Source organism: Rousettus aegyptiacus, unplaced genomic scaffold (genome assembly GCF_014176215.1).
Source record: "Rousettus aegyptiacus isolate mRouAeg1 unplaced genomic scaffold, mRouAeg1.p scaffold_m13_p_7, whole genome shotgun sequence".
NCBI lineage: Eukaryota > Metazoa > Chordata > Mammalia > Chiroptera > Pteropodidae > Rousettus > Rousettus aegyptiacus.
Genome location: NW_023416310.1, coordinates 97,487,204 through 97,510,260, shown reverse-complemented (window position 1 = coordinate 97,510,260; position 23,057 = coordinate 97,487,204). Strand labels below are relative to the sequence as shown.

Here is a 23,057-nt window from a genome sequence, read left to right as displayed (position 1 = left end):
ATCTATGGCTCTCTTCAGCTCTATTACTCTCAGTCTCTCCTATTCTGTCTCCTTGTTTCTTATGTTCTCTGTATCTTTTTCTTTTTCTTTTGTTTCTGTCTCTTTTATCTCTGTCTCTTATTTCTCCTTCTCTCTCTCTCTCTCTCTCTCTGTCTCTCTGTCTTTCTCTCTCTCTCTCTCTCTCTGTCTCTCTGTCTCTGTCTTTGTCTCTCTCTCTCTCCCCCCCCCCCCCTTCATCTCTCTCCCTCCTTGTCTCTTTCTTGTCTTTCTCTCTTGGTCTTGCTCTCCTTCAGTCTTTCTCTCCTCTTCCTTCCCTGGCCTCCCTGCACACCTGAGCCTCTCTGTGGTTATGAGTTCTCCAGGATACCTCGGTTCATTTCTATGTAATGCTCTGTTTTAGGCATTGGGGATACATCAGTGAGCAGAACATACCAAATTCCTACTCTCATGGAGCATATGGTCTAGTGGGGAGCTACATAATAAATTATGAAATGAAATAAACTATAATACAGTATGTTAGAAGGGGATAAGTGCTTTAAAAAAATATGGTAGGAAAAGGGGGTTGGGGTGTTTGGGCAGGTCCCAGTTATAAATAGGGTGGCCAGGGCAGACTTCATCAAGAAAGGGACAAGGAAGGAGGCTTCAGCCTGAGGGATGAGCACTCTGGGCAGAAGGAACAGCCAGCGTAAAGGCCTCTTCTGGGGGCAGCACAGGGCCCTGCAAGGGCTTAGGCAGTGCAGTGCGCCATGGGGCTACAGACATCTGTTCATTCACCCAGTGCATCGTGCAGCAAGGTTTACTGAACACCTACTGTGTGCTGGGTGCTTCTGGCCTTGTGTGGGGGGAGTTGGGTGGCTCTGGGGCACTGACGAAAACAAGGGAACAACCATCATACACACCCTGATAGGGGCGGGAGGCCATGAACTGCTATCCTGAGGATGGAGAATAATGAGAGGGGGCCGGTGTGGTGGGCAGTGTGGACCTGCCTATGTCAGTCTCTCTGAGAACGTGACATTAAGGCACAGCCTGAGAGTGGAATGTGGTCATCTAAGCTAAGACCCTCCCAGGCTGTGAGGACAACAAAATTTGACTCAGTGTGACACTAGTTGTGATAGGGGGAGCAGCGTCCTGGGCCAGGCACAAGTTGGGCACTGGGGGATGGGCCATGCCTGTCCTTTTCCCTGCTGTACCCCAGGACCCAGTCGGCCATCTGGTACCCAGTGCTCAGCAAGTATTGGCTGAAAGAGCAAACAGGACACAATTCATTTCCACTTTCCGGGGGCTCCCAGGCACAGATCGGCAGAGCCCCAGCACCTATGACGGGGTACACCCTGGCAGGATGCTCACTTGCCCTCGCATCCTGCAGGTTGGGTGGCCCAGGAGAGCCGGATGTGCGGGACGGCTTCAGCGCCACGTTTGAGAAGATTGTGGAGTCGGAGCTACTGCGGGGCACCCAGTATAGCAGCCTCGACTCCCTAGATGTGCTGAGCCTCACGGACGAGAGCGACAGCTGTGTCAGCTTTGAGGCCCCCCTCACACCCCTCATCCAGCAGCGGGTCCGTGACAGCCCTGAGCCAGAGGCTGGCTTGGGCATTGGGGACACGGGCCCCGAGGGGGACATGGGAGCAGCTGGCGCTGCTGGGAAGCTGGGCAGCCCCCTGCGGCGCTCCATCTCTAGCAGCCGCTCAGAGAATGTCTTGAGCCGCCTGTCTCTCACGGCCATGCCCAATGGCTTCCATGACGACGGATCCCGGAGCCCAGGTGGGGACGAGGAGGAGGAGGAGGAGGATGAGGAGGAGGAGGAGGAGGACACGGACAAGTTGCTGAACTTAGCCAGGTGAGGCAGGGCCCAGGCTGGGGGCTGGGAGAACCATTGAGCAGATGGGGAAAGAGACCCAGAGGCGGCAAAGCAAGTTGGGTGACTTGGTGCCCAGAGTGAACAGCCCTCTCCAAGGTCATCATGACCTTCCTCTGCACCCAGACTTCCCGCCCCACTCCTGAGGGTCCATTCTGCCCTTCCAGGTCTTTCCAGCCTGGTGGGGCCAAAGAGCTGTGTGTGGGTTTATGGAGCATCTGGTGATATTACCTGAGGGACTGTTGTGAAAATCTGACTTGATCCCCTCCTGGTTCAGTGGAGCTTCTTTCCTTGCTCAGAGACCTGGGGATACCTTCCTGCTCCTCCTCAGGGCCTCTGACCCAGGGCCTCTGAGCTCCTCCTCTCCACCCTGACCTTCCCTCTGCAGCGACCCCAGCATAAAGGATGGCTTGTCTGATTCGGACTCAGAGCTGAGCAGCTCGGAGGGGCTGGAGCCTGGCAGCACAGACACGCTGGCCAATGGCTGCCAGGGGGTCAGCGAAGCTGCTCGCCGCCTGGCTCGCCGCCTCTACCATCTCGAGGGCTTCCAGCGCTGTGATGTCGCCCGGCAGCTGGGCAAAAAGTGAGTTCCGTCTGCTGCACCCCCCACCCCAGCCAAACCTGATGTCTTCCTCAGCCTGAGGGGGTGTGGGTGACTTCTATCAGGGATGCCTGGTGCTCAGGGGACTCCCAACAGTCCCCAAGAACTCCTCCTCCTGCCCCTGTCCTCATTCCTGGCCTTGCCCTAAATCTGTTTCCTTTCTGGGCTGCCTGGGCGAGGGCCCCTAGGGGTTGAGGGAGTGGGATGGGGCATGTAGTTATGGGGCCACGACGGATGGTAGTGAAGACAGAGCAGCTGGGTGGGGGATAGTGGCCCGCCTAATGAGGTCAGGGAGAGGAGAACCTGGGCCTGGGCTGGGAATACCTAGGACTCAGGAGCTGGGGAAGGGATCCCTGGTTCTCATTAAGACCCACTCACTGTCTATCGGAGACTGGCTAAAGGGGTTAAAGCCGCCAAAGCACAGGCCTTTGGACAGGGGAGAGCGGGGAGAGGGGGTGGGAACTAGCCAGATGGGAGACAGGCAGGGACCGTGAGACAGAGGAAATCGGCTGGCACATCCTGAGCATGCCTGACCATCATCAAGCCCTCCTGCCTTTACCCTCGCTCCCGAGTGCCTCCCAACACCCACATTAAGGCTCCAAGATGTGCAGAAGCAGGCCTAGCTCACAAGGCTAAAGGGAGCAATTCAGACCTAGACCCCCAAGTGTGAGCTAACTAAAGGCTTAGGCCACCAGGAGGTGCTAAGCTTGACTCTGCTCCTGGATCCCCCTCTTCTCTCCTTCCTGCCTCCTCCGCCCTCCATATCAGCCCTGCCACTGTCCTCCGAGCCCCAGCTTGGAAATCACAACTCTAAGCCCCGTCTTCTTGCTAGGCTGTGAGCTGCAACCTAGTGATACCCTTCAGAAGCCTTCGTTATGGTCGATGTCCATCATCCCTTGTCCTTTTGACACTTCCCTCTATAAGAGTTTTCCCATAAGTATTTAATCGTGCCTAAGTCTTTCCCATCTGAAAACAAAAGTTCTTCCTCAACTGGTCTTCCTCCCCCAGCCTCCTCATAGCCAAAATCCTCAGATTTTCCGCCTCGGGTGGCCTCTGTCCCCTTGCTTTCTCCACATTCGGCCCCTCCGGGCTGGCTGCCTCCTCTCCCTCTCCCCTCAGAAGCCCCTCCTCCAGGTCAGAGGCAGCCCATGTCTTGAATCTGGGAGCCGCTGCAGGACCTCACCTTCAGCAGTGTTGACAGGCCAGCCACTCCTTTCTTTTTCTTTAATTAAGCTTTTTATTATGAAAATTTCAAACACAGAAAAGGGGAGAAAATATATCAAACCTCCACGTACCTATTACTCAGCTTCGAAGTGATTAATGTTTTTCTATTCTTTTTTCCCCTTCTCCCCCCAAGCGCCCCCACCCCTATTTACTGGAATCTTTTAAAGTATTTTGTGGGTACTGTGTCATTTGATCCATAAATACTTTAGTACGTGTCTCTAACTGATAAGGATTCTTTTACATTGTCATAATTCTGTTATAATTTTTAAGAAAATTAACAAAAATTCCTTAATTATCTCTAACATTGTTAATGTTTTATTTTATCTGATTGTCTCAAAAATGGTTATTCAAGTCAGGATGCAAACAGGATCCACACATTACGTTTGGCCAGTATGTCTCATAAGTCTCTTTTAGTCTACAACAGTAGAATAGTTCCTCTTCTTTTTTGAATGCCACATATTTGTTGAAGAAACAGAGCCGTTTGTCTGGAAGAATTTTCCCCGTTTTGTTTTTGGTATCGTCTGGTGTTATTTCACATGTTCCTCTATTTCCTGGGTCTTCTGTAATTGGAAGGGAGAGCGAGGGCTCGATTAGGCTCAGATGGAAATTTCTTCTCTCTTTTGACGAGAATTCATCACGCCAGTCTTCCTGAAGCACTGTCTTCCTTGGCCTCCGGGACTCCACACCCCTGCCTCTTCGGCTGCTCTTTCTCATGCTTCTTCACCAGCTCTGTCCTCAATCCACCCTTAAGAGGGGCTTCCTCAGATCCGTGCTGGGCATGCTGGCCTGTGTGTGCACCCTCCTCTCGCATGGGCCCATCTCCACCTACCACCGTGTTGTTGTTTACCAGCTCCGCACCGATGACTCATGTGGGGGCATCCAGTCCCGCCTGTTGTCCTGAGGTCTGGACATTTCCTCCCGGGGCCACTTACTCTGTCATGTGCCACACTCGTTCCATCCCATATCTGGTGGATTCTGCCTCTGGAATCTCTCTCCTCCTCACCCCTCCTATGTATGTCTTGGGCAGCTACTGTAGCCCTCAGTGAGTGGGCGTTGCAAATACAGACCTGACCATCTTACTCATCCTCCTTTCTACGTCAATCTCTCAGAATCATGTCTGGATCATTCCCTTGGCCCTCGGACCGTATTCTCTGCCCCATCTCTTCCTGCCCTTGTTCTTGCTCTCTGGCTCTGGCCACATGGCCCTGCCGGTAGCTTCTTGGATGTGTCGCACAGTTTCCTCTATTGGGGACACTCTGCCTCATCCCATGGCCTACTCCCTTCAACAAGCCTTAGGTGTTGCCCAAGACATCACCTCCTCTAGGAAGCCTCCATGACGCACCTCACCCCACTTCCAAGGTCAAACTGTCAGAGCTTGACTGGCCGGCAGGGGGTGGCAGCCTAGGGATGGGCAGGTTTGGTGGGAGGGTTGAGGTACCCTGGGCCACTGCCCCTGTACCCCCAACTGTTTGTTGTGCCTTGCTTCTCATGGACACTCCGTGCTCTCCCGACAGCAATGAGTTCAGCAGGCTGGTGGCCGGGGAGTACCTCAGCTTCTTTGACTTCTCCGGCCTGACTCTGGACAGAGCGCTCAGGTCAGTGGGGCTGGGGCCCGGCAATTCTAACAGGTGGTACAGGATGCACATCTGGATTCTCATGCCAGCTCTATCACAAACCCGCTGTGCCACCTTGGGCCAATCTCTTGATCCCTCTGGGGAGGCTCTGGGGAGGGGCCATCAGAGGAGCAGCCATGAGTGCCGGCTATGTGGTGGGCGCCGAGGATCTGCAGGCAGGAGTGCATCGTGACACGTTAGGAGAGGAAAGGAGGTGACTCCCACCCCCGACTTCCCTGCAGTCATTGAGAGAGAAGATTTGATCTGAAGTCCCATTGGTGCTTGGATCCAAAGATTAGCCCTCAGGAAGGCCTGCAAGGCCCAGGGAGCAGAGAACATGGAGTGGGAAGATGCAGCCCAGTGTTCAGCAGGCCTGGTGGCCAGATCGGCAGAGAGACACCAGGCCAGAGACCTCGGGAGAGGAATAGCGCTCTCTGAACTAAGAGCTGGGTGGTCCATGCATGTTAGACCTTCTCTGCATGTCCCACGTGTCTCTTACACTTTTTTAAAAAATGTATTTTCTATTCCTTTTTCCCTGCTTCAGTTGGGATATTTTCTATTGATACGCTTCCAGTTCACTTACCCTTTTTCTGTGTCTAATATGGCATTAAACCTATTTTTTGAGTTTTTACTTTCTATTATGTTTTTCAGTTCTAGAATTTTCATTTTATTAACAAAATTTTTAATAGATTTAATTCTCTGGGGGAATTCCCCATATTCCACTTGTTTTCGCCCTCTTTCCTTGTCTTTCTTGACATTTTAGTCATGGTTATTTCTAAGTCCTTGTTTGCTTGCCCCAATATTTGCATTATCTATATCTGTTTCTGTTGTCTCTTTTTCCCTCTTGGTTTTCCATCATGTGTCCTGTCTCTCTGTTTGCTTAGTAGCTTTTCAGTTAAATGCTGTGCATTTTGTATAGAATCATAGCAGCTCTAGATCATTATATATGTCTCTAGGGAGGGCCTGCCCTGTCCTTTGCTAGGCAGTTAGAGGGAGTCAGGGGGCGTGGCCCTAATCCACTCAGGGCTGAACTGAGGAGAGGTTCAGGGGTCACCCGATTCCAGAGGGCAGGCCCACCAAGCTTTCCATGGGGAGCTTGCTGTGTTCATGGGAGCCTGTCCCTTTGGCGGGTCTTGAATCCTAATTATGTCTCTTCAGTGAAGCAAGACTCAAAAACCAAATTCCTCTGCTTCTCAGAGGCTTTCTGCTGAGCTTTGTACATCCTGCCCCACACATCTTCAGAATTTGGCAGATCTCTCAAATGAAAACTGGCCGTCTGTTTACAGCCCCTCGAGTCTCTGGGTTTGTCCTTTCAGCTCTGTGAAGCCACCAAATGTTCTGCCTCCTGCCTGTGCCTATAATCGTCAGTGCCCCAGGGAACAAGCAGCTGCGGACAAGCCCACCTCTCCTCTCTAGACTCGGGGCCCTTTTGGTTTTTGTTGTGCCAGTAGTTTCCTGATAGCTTAAGAGTGATGTATTCTGTCTGGCTTTCCTCGTCATCCTCAGTAGATGTGTTGGTCTGCGGCAGGCTGCTCTAGCTTGCGCCGAGGCTGACGTTTGTGTTGGAATGAGGAGGATAAGTGGGGAAGGTGTTTGGTAGGTCAGCTCATGATCAGAGGCATGGGTGCTGAGCTGGAGGATCTTGTATGTCAGCCTGATAGACTGAGGCTCGACTGCACAGGCCCTGGGGAGCTACAGCTGGTGCCGGGTGTAAAGCAGATCTGGGAGGCAGTGCTGACAGCAGCATGTTGGTGGCCTTTAATCCAGACGTGTGCAGGCTTCTGAAGAGGGCCAGTCTACAGCCATACCACCCTGAATGAGCCCGATCTTGTATGAAAAGGGCCAGGTGAGAGAGGACAAGGCCTGAGTTTGGTAGTGGCTGTGCTGGGTTGAGGCTTGGCAAAGACCCCCAGGGAAGGGGTGTTTGGGCTGGGGAGTAGGAGCTGGGCTGGATGGCTTATCAGTAGGAGAGGCTAAAGCTGGGGTTGGGGATGGGATTTAGAAAGTCCTAGTGGAGTGTGAGGAGAAGGAGGGGCCAGAGTGGGGGACCAGCAGGGAGGAAGAGAATAGGGAGCAGGAGAGACAGGGAGAGGAGGAAAACTAGATGGCAGATAGAGTGTTTTTGTGCAGCAGTGATTGAGATTGAAATAGAGAGTGGTCAGCGGTTCTGGATGTCTTGGGAAGCCTCAGAGGGTAGGGGCCGGCCAGGATGGGGCCCACAGGTCCCAGGGTGCCTTAGGGGCACCATGAGAGAGGATAAAGCAAAGTGGGCACTACAGAAACCAAATGAACCACTGCAAAATTAAGAACAAACTAGCATCATGAACCCAGGACAGATAGAAGCCCAAAGTGTCTCAGCTTGCAATTTCCCCCAGGTGAGGGACCCAGCCCCATCTTCCAAACCCCTTGGGTTTAGCTGTCAGGGCCCCTGAGAGCCGGGGACCTTTGAATTGGGCCTTGAGAGGGATTCAGAGCTGCCCAGCAGAGGAGGGAAGGGCCTTCCAGGTGGGGCCCAGTCTGCTCAGAGGCAATGCCTGCCCTGTCCAGACTGTGAAGATGGTGGGGCGGGTAGCAGGTGAGTGTGAGGCTGGATGGATAGGAGCAAGGTGGGTTAGTCAGGAAGGCCAGGCAGGATGTGAAGAGCTTGGATGTTATTCTGAGAGATATGGGGAACCAGTGATGGGTTTTAAGCAGGGGCGAGTCTTGAATGCATGCGGGTTTAGAAAAACCACCCAATGTCTGCAGGGAGATGTGTTGGGGTGGTGCAGGGGGTGCACCTGTCTGGAGGCTGTGGCAGGTGTCCTGGGGGCCTGATGAAGGCGGGGGAGGAGGAGGAAGGAACTTGGCGACAACTCAGACTTGGGGTGGGGGAAGAGTGAGAGGCCAGGGTTGGGCCTGGGGCTCAGCTGGTGGTACATAGAGTGGGGACGGGAATGACCGAGGCAGAGCAGTCTGAGGGCAGCGATGGGCAGTCTAGGCCCAGGCGTAGAGGAGGGAGAGGGGAGCGTGCATCTATCCTGAAAAAGGGCCGATGCTGTCACTGAGGTGTTTCTCTGTCTTTGTCCTTCAAAATCTGTCCCCTGTCTACTTTCAAAAGGGCCTTGGATGGTGATACGGGCTGAAACTCTAAAGCCTGCCAGGCCCCATGGCCTCCACACTCCAGAAGCCATCCTGGGGGCCAGGGTGCCTCCCTGGGTTTAGATACTGGGCATCAGAGAGTTGGTTCACTTGGGCAGAGGTGTGTGTGTGTGTGTGTGTGTGTGTGTGTGTGTGTGTGTGTGTCAGGGGTTCCTACACTAGGTGAGGACCCAGACTGATCAGAGGCTCTGGGAGGTCCTCAGCATCCTTGAATTGCCCTTCAGAACCTTCCTGAAGGCCTTTCCGCTGATGGGGGAGACACAGGAGCGCGAGCGAGTTCTTACACACTTCTCCCACCGGTATTGCCAGTGCAACCCTGATGGCAGCACCTCAGAAGGTATGGTCACCTGCCCCACTCTTCCTGATCCACCTAATCCCTCTCAGACAGGCCCCAGCTTCCTCCTGCCCTTGATCCACCTGCGACTTTTGTCCTGCTCAATAAACATTGGGTGAATAAACTCTGGCATGAGGAATGGGTCTGTCTGCTAGGCAAGCGACCTCCCAAATGCCTTGCCCACTGTCGTTTCCCATGCCTGAAAGTCCTCCATCCTAGACTCAATCCTTCAAGTCTTCGTTCTCCTTAGTCCCCTGTCACAATGCCAATTCTCAGTGTGGTGGGAGTCCTGGTGTGGGGGTCTGGGTTGGGGTCCTCTTAGGAGCAGGACTTGCCCTATGGATAGACCTGGGTCTCAGGGGCTGGGGGACTAGAAGGTTATTGGAGGAGATGCAGGCCATGGCCTGGGACCTAGAGCCATTTATGGGTCTGAAGTTCAATGTAAGTTTGGCCGCAGGAGGCAAGAGTCTGGACTAGAGCAGGCCCAGGGTGGCCAGGTGTTCTCTGAGGGCAGGTAAGTCTCCCAGTGCTGCAGTGGGGGTGGGGTAGGCAACATTGCTCAGACCCCGGGCCCTGAGGTGTGTTTGGCAGGTGGTTGGCCTCTTCCTGTCTCCAAGGCCTCTAGGCTGGCTTTGTATGGCTGGGGTGGGAATGACGGGGTCCTCACACTGAGGGTGCTATCATCTCTGATTTAGATGGGATTCATACCCTCACTTGTGCCCTGATGCTTCTGAACACGGACCTGCATGGACATGTGAGTTGGGGAGGTAGGGAGGGGGCGTGTCCTCTTACTGGGCCACCCAGGTTGTCCAGAGACCAACCCTTTCTTCAGCCCCTTTCCTGAGACCCCCTGCTCAGTGGCCATGCTTCTTTTAGCAGACCTGGGAGCCAAGCAGCTTGGCATCTAGACTTGGCCTTACCCTCGTTTATCTACCTGAGATCTGCCTGGATCCCCATCCGAGCAGGGCAGTGAGGACAGCTTAGGCACACGGGAATTTGGAATGTGCAAAGTAAAATGCACACCCCTAGCCATGTCCAGGCCAGACGTCGCTAAAAGATCGTGTGCTCTTCCCCCCCTCTTCCTATGAGCTTGAATGTGGCCTGTTGAAATGCCACGCCCCAGGCACCCCTTACCAGTCAAATGGCAGTTTCCCTAAGGAGGCATTCTCATCACCCCGCTCCCCACCAGGCAGACAGTGAAGCGACAGATGGGTGCTTGGGTGGGCCATGAGGCTGTGTCTGGTCTGGCCCCTGGGCTGTCTCAATGCTGCTGTGACTCAATAACTCCTTCTTTTCCCTCCGTCTGCTCCGGGGACCCCCTCTTTGGGCTTCTTGCCCTCCCTCAGGTGGTAAGTGTAGTTGCTGGTATGCATGCCCTGTGAGCCTAGACCCCATCTCCATGTTCCCCTGCCATGTCCCCCATCACTGCGTCTGCCCCCACCAATCACTGCCCCATCATTGTTTACCCAGAGGTTGTTGGAGCCCCCTTGCTGGGTTGGGGATATTTCAGTCACTCACTGGGACAACAGGCCAGCATGTCTGGTTCCAGAGTTACCCAGGGCATGTAGGGTGGAAGAAAGAACTGGAATAGATCTGACGTCAGATCCTATTCTCACCTCCATGTTGTAGCTGTGTGACCCTGGGCAGGACACAGGTGCTCTCTGGGTCTCAGGTTCTGCAACTGTGAGGTGGAGGTGGTGGTTCCACTCGGGGTCCTGGGGAGGACCGAGAGGTAATACATGTAGTACCAAGCATAGGGCCTGGCACGAAGGAAGGATTTTATTATGAATAATATTATTGTGTAAGAATAACAATATAATTCATTAATATTAAAATTTAAACAATAGAGAGCCTGAAGGCCAAGCCCACAGATCCCTGCAAGGTCAAGAATGCAAAAGCCATGGGCTGATAACAGCCTGAGTTGGCATGGGCACACCGGGGCACATGGCCCGGAGAGGGTGAGAGCCTCAGTGACCTTGGCAGAAAGAGGAGGAGTCATGTGATAACTTTGGTTATGTCCACCTGGGCCCATGGCCTGAGTGTGGATGGTTGGGAAGATGTGTGTATGCCATGGGAATGCCACCCCGGAGCTAACGCCCATTAGCAGCTCATGTTCTCCCAAGACTGGCTCACTTTGTTTATGGAGAGCGAGTGTTGCTAGTGCACCCTGAGAGAAGCATTACCCCCTATCTCCCCATCCCCACCCACCCTTGGCTGGGCCTGAGGGCAATCTCAGGACCCTGGCACTATTATGCCAAGTCCTGGTTGCCCCTCCCCATGGCTAAGAGCTGATCAGCAGGCAGCAGCCACTATTCAGTGAACCCCCAGGCAGAGAATATTCCAAACTTGGCTGCCGTGGCCCCATATTAATGCCCCCTACTGAAGGGAAACATCAACGCCTTCATGGATCAGAGGTGGGTGGGGCAGGGTTGTCCAAACTAGTGGCCAAGAGATCCCGGGGATCCTGTCTTTCTTTCTGAAGGCGGGCTCGCTCGACGATCAGGAGCAAGGGGTGCCAGTAGGAGAGCTCTGTGTTTCTCCACACTCATAGCTGTGTGGGCTGGTGCGAGTTACTCACCTCACTAAGCCTCAGTTTCCCCCATTGCACAGTCCCTGTAAGACTTAAGGAGATAGTGCCCAGGGCCTGGTCATTGGAGTGAGCGCGAGTTCCCCCAAGGACCCCCGTGGAGGCAGCGTCCCCTGCTTTGTGCTTTTCTCCTCTCTTCCTCCCCGCACACTGTCTCTCCTCAGACATCCCAGGCCTTGGGATAGGTCTGTGGCTGGGATGGCCATAAATCTTTTTTGTTGGGAGACAGAGGCTGTGGGAATGGGTTCAAAGGTCAAGGGCAGGCTGGGCAGCTCTGTTGATCCAAACGGGGGTGGCAGGGGGAAAGAAGAGCTGGGAACGCAGAGGTCCCAACCTATCCACCTTCCTTGTGCTTTGGAATGATCCAGGTACTTGTCTTTTTTTTTTTTTTCTTCTCTTTTTTGGGCACATGTCTTTTTGCCTGGTCATTGTTATTAACATATTTTAAATCAGATAACTTATTTGGAATGATTTCATTTCTTTGCCATTTGTTGAGTCTTGTATTTCTGTCCAGAAAGAGATCAGTTTTAGTAGATGTTTCATGTGGACTTGCAATAAAAGTGTATTCTGCAGTTATTGCTTGTAATATCCCATATGTGTTGATAAGATCAAATCTCTGAATCATACTGTAAAAATCCTCTATCTCCTTAGCAATTTTTTTTATTGTGGTAAAATACACATAACAGAAAATTTACCATTTTAACCATTTTAAAGTATGTAATTCAGTGGTGTGCAACCATGACTAGTTCCAGAACTTTCTCATCATTCCAACAGGGAACCCCGTACTTGTTAGCAGTCACTCATTCTTTCCTCCTTCGTGTCCCCAGCAACCACTAACCTGCTTTCTGTCTCTATGGATTCGCCTGTTGTGGATATTTCATGTAAATGGAATCATACAATATGGAGCATTTTGTGTCTGGCTTCTTTCACTTAGCATAATGTTTTCAAGGTTCATCCATGTTATAGCACGTGTCAGAATTTCTTTCCTTTTTATGGCAGAATAATATTCCATTGCTTAGGTATACTTTCCTTGCTTAGTCATTCATCTGTTGATGGCTTTTGGGTTGTTTCTACCTTTTGGCTATGGTGAATAATGTTACTGTGAACACTTGTGTACATGTTTTGTTTGAATACCTGTTTTCAATTCCTAGGAGTTGGGTCATATGGTAATTTTATGTTTAACTCTTCGAGGAACTGTGAAACTGTTTTTACAGTGGCTGAACCATTTTAAAGTTCCACCAGCAATGTATGAGTGTTCCAATTTCTCCATATCCTTGCCAACACTTATTTTATTTTATTTTAAATTATAGCTATCCTAGTAGGTAGGTTTTGGTTTTGTTTGCATTTCTTTAGTGACTAATGATGTTGAATATTTTTTCATGTGCTTTTTGGACATTTGTATATCTTCTTTGGAGAAATGTCTTTTCTAATCCTTTGCCCATTATTTTTTATTTTTAAAAATTTATTTTAAAAACGTGGTAAAATATACATAACATAAAATTTACCATCTTAGCCATTTTTAAGTGTATGTTTTAGTAGTGGAAAGACTATTCACATAGTTGTGTAAACACTCCAGAATATTTCTTTTTCCATACCGAAACTCTATACCTGTTAAACAGTAACTCCCCATCTCCCTCCCTGCAGCCTCTGGCAGCCACCATTTCATTTTCTGTCTTTGTGAAATTTAACTACTCTAGATACTGCTTATAAGTGAAATTTATACAGAATTTCTGTTTCTGTGACTGGCTTATGTCACTTAGTATAATGTCCTCAAGGTTTATCCATGTAGTAACATGTGTTAGAATTTCTTTCCTTTTTATGGCTGAATAATATTCCATTATATACAAATACCACATTTTGTTTATATGTTCACCGGCTGATGGATACTTGGATGCTTCTTCCTTTTGGCTACTGTGAACAATGCTGCTGTGAACATTGATGTGCAAATATTTTCTCATTTATTGTACCTTTTGCAGCATATACTTTTAAAAAAAAAATCAAGTCCGATAATCTTTGTCTTTTTATTTGACGAATTAATGAATTACTAATATATTTGAGTTTAACATACCAGGTTACTATTTGTTTTTCCTTTGACATCTATTCTATATCCCCCCCCCCTTCTTTCTTACTTACTTTTGGATTATTTAAGTATTTTTTGGAATTCAGTTTGTTAGTTGTGCATTTTGTTTTTAGAATTCTTTTTGTGGTTTTCAGTATGCATCTTTGACTTACTAAAGTACTTTTACTACTTCCTGAGCAATGAAATAAGCTTAAAACACTTAAACTCTATTTATTGCCCTCTCAATTTCTTTTCTTTTCTTTTTTTGTCCTCTCAATTTATATACCACTGTTATCATGCTTTTGCCTGTCATATCTCCCTCTATATTTTATTCCCCAGGAAACTTTATTATTATTGCTTTACACAATCAATATTCATTTAGATCTGGTCCCTTTTTTGTTGCTCTTCATTTCTTTCTGCTTCTCTATGCTTCCATCTGGGATAATTTCCCTCTGTCTAAAGAACTCCCTTTAGTATTTCCTTTCTTAATTTCAGCTTTTTTGATGAAGTATGACTGGGCTGTTTCCCAGGGCCCCTTGTCCCTGGTGAGCCCTGAATTCTAATTTTTGTACTCAGTCCTACAAGACCACTCAGTCGATCAGCCTTTTGGCCATTGCTTGTGAACTGGCAGATGCTTCAGGGAGAAAAACTGCTCCTCGTGGGGCTCACCTCTCCATAGTTCCCTTCTTTGCAGGGTCTTTACCTTTGAAGTTCTCACTGCTTTTATATTTCTCCAATGCCTTTACTCAGATGTTTTATTAATATTTTGACCAGCAAATTGCCTTGCTGGAAGGTTCATCTGTGATATAGTCTGTTGTTACTAGGATTAAAAAGCTTGCCTGGTTATTTTTTGATTTTGCACTCCTGACTGATGGCTGGGGGTCATTCAGTGTGTGCGGAACTCAGGCAGTATTATCAATATTGCCCTCATAATCTTCTACTATGAATGCACATGTAAATGGCTATGTATGCATATACATACATGTGCATATAATTTATACACATAAACATACAAAACATACTATATCAAGGCACACATAGGATCTTTTCTCTTGAAGCCTTTGGAAAGATGTAGAAAATGCCTGCTTGTCAACTACTTTTAAAGCCTTATATCATTGTTTTTTGAGTTATTTTCTGTGGTATTTCAGTGTCCTACATGATCAGAGATTCTCTTTGGTAAGAGGGTGCCAAGGTTAATAAATTTGGGAAATCGTATGTGGGATCTTTGCCTTGGAGACACCCAATACACACAAGCACATTAAAGACTCTGAAACATGTAAATAAATTTATTTGGTTATGAAATCCTTTTTTGGGGAATACCTGTTTCTATTGGTAGGTAAGTCTTGGGAAACACTGCCTTATAGCAAACCTAAATCCACAAAATCCTACACCAATAAGTATCTGGCGTTCAGGGGTCTTTGTCTTTACAAAGATGGAGTGCCATCCAGTATTTCCTCAAATAGGGATACTGCAAGGAGAATCCGAAAGTATCAGGTGTTGGGTTTGGAGGTCTGGACTCCCTTTGCTCTTCAGTGGTTAAAAAAAAGTTAGAACTTGAGGTTACATTCATTCCTAGCATTTCGTCTGTTTGTACCTCTTGGAGTAAAACCATCTGCTCGGGTTCCCCTGGTGCCAGTGCAGCTCGGCATGTGGTACCCATATGTGTTGGTGGACATTGATTTTTGATTCTCATAAGACCAAACTCTCCCTCACTTCATCTTCATCTTGGAGGTCTTGCCACCCCTCTGTACAGGTAAGAGGGTGAGACAGTTGTGACGGAATACACAGAGCTTCTGCTCAGGAGCCAAGAGGGCTGGGTTCAAGTCCTGGTGCTGTGTGACCTTGGGAGAGTTAACCATGGAGTAGCGGGTGAGAGCATGGGCTTTGGTGTCAGACACACTCAGCCCTTCTACTTCCTTGCTGTGCGATCATGGACACATCACTTCACCTTCCTGCACCTGTTTCCTTACCTGTCAGTTGGGATAATAACAACACCCATCTCACCTTCTACTTGTTTTGAGAAGGAAACGAAATAATGCATGTCAAGTTCAATACCAGGAACATGTAAGCACCTGTCAAATGTCAACTATTGTAATACTTCATCCAACCTGACTTCTTCATCTGGGTTTGAGGAGAACCCCAACCTCTCATGATGCTTGATGATCAAATAGAATCTTGAATGTGAAAAAGAATTTTGTAAACTCTTGGAGACAAAGGGAAAGACAGGCAGAGTTTTCCATTCCTGCCCTTGATGCTGCCTCACCCTTTCTGGCTGGGCAGGGCAGGGTGTGAGGACCACATCAGCCTCCACCTCCACTCTCAGGCAAAACCATGTCTTCATTACAGAACATTGGCAAGAAGATGTCCTGCCAGCAGTTCATTGCCAATTTGGACCAGCTGAATGATGGCCAAGACTTTGCCAAAGATCTGCTGAAGGTATAACCTGCTAAGGTCCCTATGCCCCCCAGCTATGGCAGGGGTGAGTAAAGAGGAGAGAGGTCTCAGCCACACTCAATCCTGATTTTCCAGATCCTTAATCCTGAGGTCAGGGTCACCATGACTTTGGGACAGAGTTAGAGACCATTCAGCTCCACATTTAACTGTTGTGTTCCAAGTTAGGCAGAGGGGTAGGCTTTGTGCAATTTTAGTGCTATATTGTCATTATTTCTGTCATGGTAATCAACCAATTGTCACAGTTGCCACTACTATCACCACCACCACCACCACCACCACCACCACCACCACCATCACCATAGAGAAAAGCCCACTTGTTCCTTCAACATCACCAGGAGTTAAGGGAATCTAGTTTTCTTTTGAGGCTGAAGCACAGGGTAGAACCCTGGCCTTTCACTTCTGCTAAATTCTTGGCCTTGGAGAAGGAGGAGCAGGTTTTCGGAGGTAGATGATGAGTTCAAATTTAGATAATGGGTTTGAAGGAGCCGGCAATACGAGATGGGTGGTCAGATAGTGAGTTTGGAGGTTAAAAAATAGGATATTGTCTCCATCACTCTTCTTACTATAATTATCTTCACCAAGGAGCACTAGTTAAGAATGTATCTGTAAGTGAGATAAAATAATTCCAGTCCCACCACCCACCTGCCCACTTCTCCCCATCTATTCATTCACCAACCTACCTAGCCTCCCACGCATCTATCCTTTTATCCACCCATTCGTCAGCTCAATCATTCATCTGCTCATACACCTGCCCATTCATCCCTAACCTACACATACACTCCCCGCACTCCTAAACACTCCCCAACACACTCCACATCCACTCATCCATCCACCCACCCACCCACCGACCCACCAACCCATTTACTCACTTATATTCAAATCTGTCCACCCAGTCATCTACTCAGTCATCCACCATCCTATTCCCCACTAACTCATCCATCCAACAAACAAGTATGAATCGAACACTCGCTTTGCCCCACTGGCTGAAAAGTACCTCCTTGCTACATCTACATTGCTAGAGGTAGATGGGAGTTTCTTTAGTTTCTCATCAGAACTCCTCTTTCTCTTTTTACTCCTCTTCCAGACCCTTTACAACTCCATCAAGAATGAAAAGCTAGAATGGGCCATGTGAGTAGTGCCCATGGGCACAGTTATGGGGAAACTGAATCGCTGGGAGGGGAAGGAGGGAGCAGCTAGGGACGCAGGGAAGTCACTCTGATACTCTCCATGGTGCTGATTTCTCCCAACCCAGGGCCCTCATGACCCCTGTCCAACTTGCCAGCACCTGGTGTTGAGTTCTACTTTGGGTTTGTTTTCTGTCCTGATAAAAAGTGTGCAATGTTTACACTGCTGTGGAATAGACTAAACTGTGACTTTAGTTCCATGATGTCTACATTGGTTTTCTGTACTGGGGATATGGCCCCTATTCCCAAATGATGATAACTTTTTCCCCTTTGGAGGACAGGCAAGCAGGAGGCACCGGTTCCCCTATAACCCCAAGAATATGACCATGTTTAGGTGGCAACTGTTCTTGGTGGTGGGTGGGGTGACTTCTTTTCCTGTGAAGGCAGTGAGACCTGGAGGTGCCCAGTCATTTGAAAAGAGGTGTGGTGACTTTGGCGATTGGGGAGACTGAGAGACTCCAGGGGAAAGTAGCCTCCTTTCCCTGCTGTGCACCCCAGGGCAGCCTGGGTCTTTGAGTCCATGTCGAGGTTCCAGGCAGGGATTGTTAGGAACGCCAGCCCCACAGGAAGAGCTGATGAGCTCCTTTCAGGGCTCCAGTGAGAGCCTATACTTTATGGGCCTCATTGGCCGGCCGCCTTCCCCCAGCACGTTCATGGGCTTGGGCAGAAGCTTCAGTCTGGCCATGAGTTACTGCTCTCTGGGGCTAAGCTTTCAGGGTTGGTGAGAGGAGGAGGAGTACAAGAATGGAGGCCTGGAGAGAGTAAGGTCTCCAACTTGTGATCAAGGATGAGGATTGGAACTTGGAGGTCAAAAACCAAAGACCAGAGGTCAGGGCCAGAATTGAAGACTGAGGGGTGGGGTCAGAAATGTAGATCTGTGATCTGGAATTAGAACCTCCTCATCTTTGCTCTTCACCTTGACTGGCTCCCAGAGGGGTGGTAGTGGGGAGAAGGCATGCTGATGTGGGGCTGAGGCCTCCCTGGAGGTGGTGTTAAGGCCTGGCACTTTCCTAGTGATGAGGACGAGCTGAGGAAATCACTGTCTGAGCTGGTGGATGACAAGTTTGGGACAGGCACAAAGAAGATGACACGGATCCTGGATGGCGGCAACCCCTTCCTGGATGTCCCACAGGCTCTCAGCGCCACCACCTACAAGCATGGTGTGCTGACCCGGAAGACTCACGCCGACATGGATGGCAAGAGGAGTGGGTGTCAGGCAGGGGAAGGGGCACGGGGAGGGATGCTAGTCCAGATGGGGTCTGCCCACCTTGGCCACTCCTCAGGAGATGCACATGCAGATAGACAGGGGGAGAGATTGGGGTGAGTTGTTGCAGGCACACTACCCATACTCCCCTCCCCAGCACCCCGTGGGAGGCGTGGCTGGAAGAAATTCTACGCAGTGCTCAAAGGGACTATCCTGTACCTGCAGAAGGTAAGACACTAACCCAATGTCCTTACCAGGGAAGGGCCAGCTCATTCTCCCTTCCAGGCCCTGCATCATGGTGCCCAGAGGGTCCTGGGCAGGACCTGGGGCTTAGGCAGATGCTGGCTCCTCTCCCATCAGAGGCCTGGCTTAGGCTTGTCCAGAGCTTTGGTGGCTTTAGTGAGAGTGTCTTTTAAATGCCCGGGGCTCGGAGGGTACCCAGGGTAAGGCCTGTTCAGGCCTCTGGGGCAAAAAGGGATATGGGGAGGAGTACCTGGAGTGATTCTTTGGGGTGAGCATGTCATCACAATGGCAGGAGCTAAAAATGGAGAGAGATAGAGGGACAGAGGGAGGGAGAGGGAAAGGGAGGGCCGGTGTGGGTGGAGGAAGTGTAGGTCAGTAAGCTGGAGTCTGGCCATGACAGAGGCTGGCCTACCCCCTACCCCATCTGTCCAGGATGAGTACAGGCCTGACAAAGCTCTGTCTGAGGGCGACTTGAAGAATGCTATTCGCGTGCACCATGCTCTGGCCACCAGGGCCTCCGACTACAGCAAGAAGTCCAATGTCCTCAAGCTGAAGACGGCCGACTGGAGGGTCTTCCTGTTCCAGGCGCCGTAAGTAGGAGTGGGAGCCCGCTCGCTCCCACCGTGGGCTCAGGGCCTGTGCAGTACAGCACGGAGCCTGTACTGCATCCCTCTCCTTCATCCTCCTCAGGAGGCATCCTCAGTACCCTTGTGTGTGAGGGTATACGGGAGGCACAAACCAACAGCAGGAGTGTCCTGCAGGCAGGGTTCTCCGTGGATGGTCTCATAGCATCTCCTGGGAACTTGTTCGAAATGCAGTTTCTCTGGACCTACCTTATACCTGCTGAATCAGAGCCTCTGGGGATGGGCTGGCAATTGGGTTTTAAGGAGCCCTCTAGGTGATTCGGATGTGCGCCAAACTCCCTCCACAGGGGGCAGATGGAGGCTTTGTGAACCATCCTTCACTTTAAGTCAGGGTGGGGAGAATGAGTGGGAAAGACTCACCCTATAGTTTCCCCGTGAGTCCTTCTGTCCACTCCCCTGAACGTTGTCCTTTTGTGACTTGAGATTGGGGTTTCGTGTGGCAGATGAGGGAGGCTAGTAGGCGAGCTCTCAGGATGGGTGCATACGTGCTGGGAGAGGTGGTGGGGACGGCCAGCTGGCTGGCTGTCTCTAATGATCCTGGGCCTGCTGGCTTTAGAACCCATTAGTTCCAGGGCCTTTAGCTCTGGACCTGTAAGCTTTATTTTCATAGGAAAATCCAGGTCTTGCCTGGGAGCGGAGACAGAAGGGAGCTTCCTACACAGAGGTGACCAGGCCCATCCAGCCCCCATCCCACCCTTCTCCCTCCCTCCTCTGTCCATCTATTTGGAGATATTTGTATCTTCTCTGTGTCAGGCTAGTGTGGGGTGCCGGGTGAGGGAGCAGAATCCTCTTGTGAGAAGCCAGCACTCTTTCCCCTCCATTCCTGTCCCCAGGAGCAAGGAGGAAATGCTGTCCTGGATCCTCAGGCTCAACCTGGTAGCCGCCATCTTCTCGGCCCCAGCCTTCCCAGCTGCTGTCAGCTCCATGAAGAAGTTCTGTCGGCCCCTGCTGCCCTCCTGCACCACTCGCCTCTGCCAGGTACAAGCTGCCGAGATCACAACACCGCCTCCCTAGGCTGCCACCCCTGTGCCAAGCCCCCAACTCAACAGCCGCCACCTCAGCTCCTATACAGTCCTGGTCCAGGGCTAAGAGGCAAGGCGGAAGGGCAGATATCCTCCTCCATCCCACCACACTCCACCCCCATTTACAGATGGGAAGCCTGAGGCCACATGCCACACAGAGGCCTGGCAGTGCTGTGGCGGGTGGCACGGGTGTGCTTCTTTGCCAAGGGCAGTGTGTCCTGTGGATGTGATTGTGAGCCTGTGGGCATTGTGTGTGTCTGGGCACAAATGTGAGAGAATGTGTGTGTCATAGGGAGCTAGGCAAGGGAGCCGTGGCTGACCCTTCATCTAGTCACCTACCCTTAAGTATTTTATTTGTAATCCCCCCAGAATTCCAATTCATTCATATTCCAGTTTTTTAGGTTTGTTTGTTTGTTTGTTTGTTTGTTTATGAAGAAGAAAGGATAAATGGTGGGCTACTTCTTGAGGGTTAGAGGGCAGGGGAAGCTTCTTACTTCTTGCCTCTGCCAGCTGCTGGCCCTTTTTGTACTGGGCCTTTGTCCTGGGCCTCTCCATTGAGCTCCTGAGGCTGCTGCCTAAGCCCACAGTCCCTGTGCACACACACTCAGTGCACACGCTCACACTGTACATGTGTCCACACATGCACGCACACATGCACACAGCCCGCTGCCCGCATAGCACAAAGCGACCTGGCTGTCCCGTGACGGGTGGCATATGCGTGTGTGTGTTTGACTGTGAATGACAGTGTCTCTGCTTGCCTTTGGACATTTTCCTGTCATATATGTCTGAGTATGAATGTGAGAGGATGTGAGTGTCATGTGGAACAAAGGGCAGCCACGGCCAGATTGCCCCTCAGTCCAGTGTGCATGTGAGTCCATATGAGGGGTTGTGTCTGGGTGATTGTGTGTCTGTGTTAGGGAGTGTCTACATGCACCTACAAGCCTGAGGGTCTCAATCTCCTGAGCCTGCTGGGGAGTATCTAGGAGAGCTGATGCTGACAAGAGCATGGTGGAAGGAAGAAGGTGGAAGAGTACTCCTGCGGGCCTGGAGCCTGACTCTGCCCCATGTATTTGATGACCCTGGCTAGACCTCAGTTTCCCTTTGGTGAAGCAGATCCTTGCAGGACAGGATTAGATGCACCCCTGTGATTTCCTAAGAGTGGGACCTCACAGTCCAGGACTTGTCTTTGCAGGAGGAGCAGCTGCGTTCTCATGAGAATAAGCTGAGACAGGTGACTGCAGAGCTGGCTGAGCACAGGAGTCACCCAGTCGAGAGGGGCCACAAATCTAAGGAGGTGGAGGAGAACCGACTGAAGGAGCATTATCTCATGTTCGAGGTGGGTTTTCTGTAGGGGCAGAGTGTGAAGGATAGGGCTGCAGCTGGAGGAGGAGGCCAGCTGCCTTCTTCCGCCTCCCATCCCCCAACATCATTCCATAGTCAGGGGCTCCTGGTTTGGAGGTTCCCACTTTGGGGGCTCCCCTGAGGCAATCATGAACCGTGCATGGCCTCCTACGAGGCTGCCAATTGTTAAGCAAAAAGTTGTGTCCTCTCTTGGGTCTCTCCAAGAGCATTATCCAGGCTTCACCGGCAACCTCCACCACCCGTCTCATCCTTCTCCAAGCCCCTCCTCACCTCCACTTCCCCACAGGCTCAGCTTTCTCCAGAAGCTTTCCAACCAAAACCCAGAACTCCGAAACCCTATTATGTGACTTTCCCCACTTGATCTCATTTTCCTCGTTCACATGTTTCTCAAGCAGAGCAACTTAGTATCTCCTAAGCTCTCCCTTCTTTCCACCTCATCTCTCTCTGCTCACTACCCTGATTCTGCCTCATAACAATTTGCAAGTGTCGCTGACAGAGCACCACCTTTATTGGGTGAAGGATAGGAGGTTGGCTTGGGGAAGGAGGCAGGAACCACTTGTCCATTTTGGACTTCCCTTTGGACTGCCCTGCGCATGAAGGTCAGTCAGAGAGGCTGAGATTGAGCTGGGAAGCCTCCAGAGCAGATGGGAAAGAAGTCACCAATCTCAGTCTCTAGATTTCCACACTGATTTCCTATTGAGGTATGGGGTAGAGAAGAGAGTTCCCAGGATAGAGTTTTAATTTGTTGAAAAACATAAAACTTTGTAGCTTTCCAAAGTCTTCTCAGATCTACTCTCTCAGCAACGTAACATGGTGATGGCAAAAGCTACAGTGGACTGATCACATCAGAGAATTGGCAGTTGTAATTCTTGTCACTTCCCTTGTATCGACTAATTTAATCCTTATATCAAGTCTGTGAAATGGGTTTTGTTATGATCCCCATTTTATAGTCAGGAAAATCAAGGCTTGAAGAGGTCAGATCACTTGCCTGAGGTGACACACTTAAGAAGTACAGGAGCCAGGGTCCTGAGCCAGGGTCCTAACCCAGGAGATAGATTAGAGCTCTAGTGCGCTGGTCTTCCTCACTCTCACCTGACTTAACTGGGGAGTGAGATGGGGTTGAGGGAAGGTAAAACCCAGCAATGAAGGATCTTTCTGCTCATGAGCTGGGTGAGAATAGGGCCTTCTGACCCTTAGTCTCTGCTTTTCCCAGTTCCAGCCTCCCTTGACTGTGGTGAGGGCCTGAAACTCAAAGTCAAGGCCCTCCTCAAACACCTGTCAAATCTCCCTCTTAAATATTTACTAATTTACAATCTATTTAATAGCTTGTGAATGTACCTTGCTCTCCATGCCTTCACCAACACTAGACATTATCAAATGTTTTAATCTTCACCAATCTGATAGGTTTAACAAGTGGCATCCCATTGCTATTTTAATTTGGATTAAAAAAAAATTATGATTAAATATATAGCATATGATTTACCTCAACTATTTTTAAGTGTGGTTCAAGTAGTATTAAGTCTGTTCACATTG

The 23,057-nt window shown here is 50.2% G+C and overlaps 1 protein-coding gene across 1 annotated transcript in view; it reads left to right on the top strand.

The window, feature by feature from the left end:
* The window catches only part of PSD2 (pleckstrin and Sec7 domain containing 2), a 41,982-nt gene that overhangs the window by 15,363 nt on the left and 3,562 nt on the right, over nt 1-23,057 (top strand). Inside the window, exons 3-14 of the mRNA XM_016166350.2 lie at nt 1,367-1,837; nt 2,244-2,438; nt 5,195-5,275; nt 8,656-8,768; nt 9,461-9,519; nt 15,758-15,847; nt 16,950-16,993; nt 18,064-18,254; nt 18,411-18,481; nt 18,929-19,086; nt 19,974-20,118; nt 21,355-21,498. Coding sequence (XP_016021836.2) covers nt 1,367-1,837; nt 2,244-2,438; nt 5,195-5,275; nt 8,656-8,768; nt 9,461-9,519; nt 15,758-15,847; nt 16,950-16,993; nt 18,064-18,254; nt 18,411-18,481; nt 18,929-19,086; nt 19,974-20,118; nt 21,355-21,498 — 1,762 coding nt within the window. The remainder of the gene's footprint in view (nt 1-1,366; nt 1,838-2,243; nt 2,439-5,194; nt 5,276-8,655; nt 8,769-9,460; nt 9,520-15,757; nt 15,848-16,949; nt 16,994-18,063; nt 18,255-18,410; nt 18,482-18,928; nt 19,087-19,973; nt 20,119-21,354; nt 21,499-23,057) is intronic.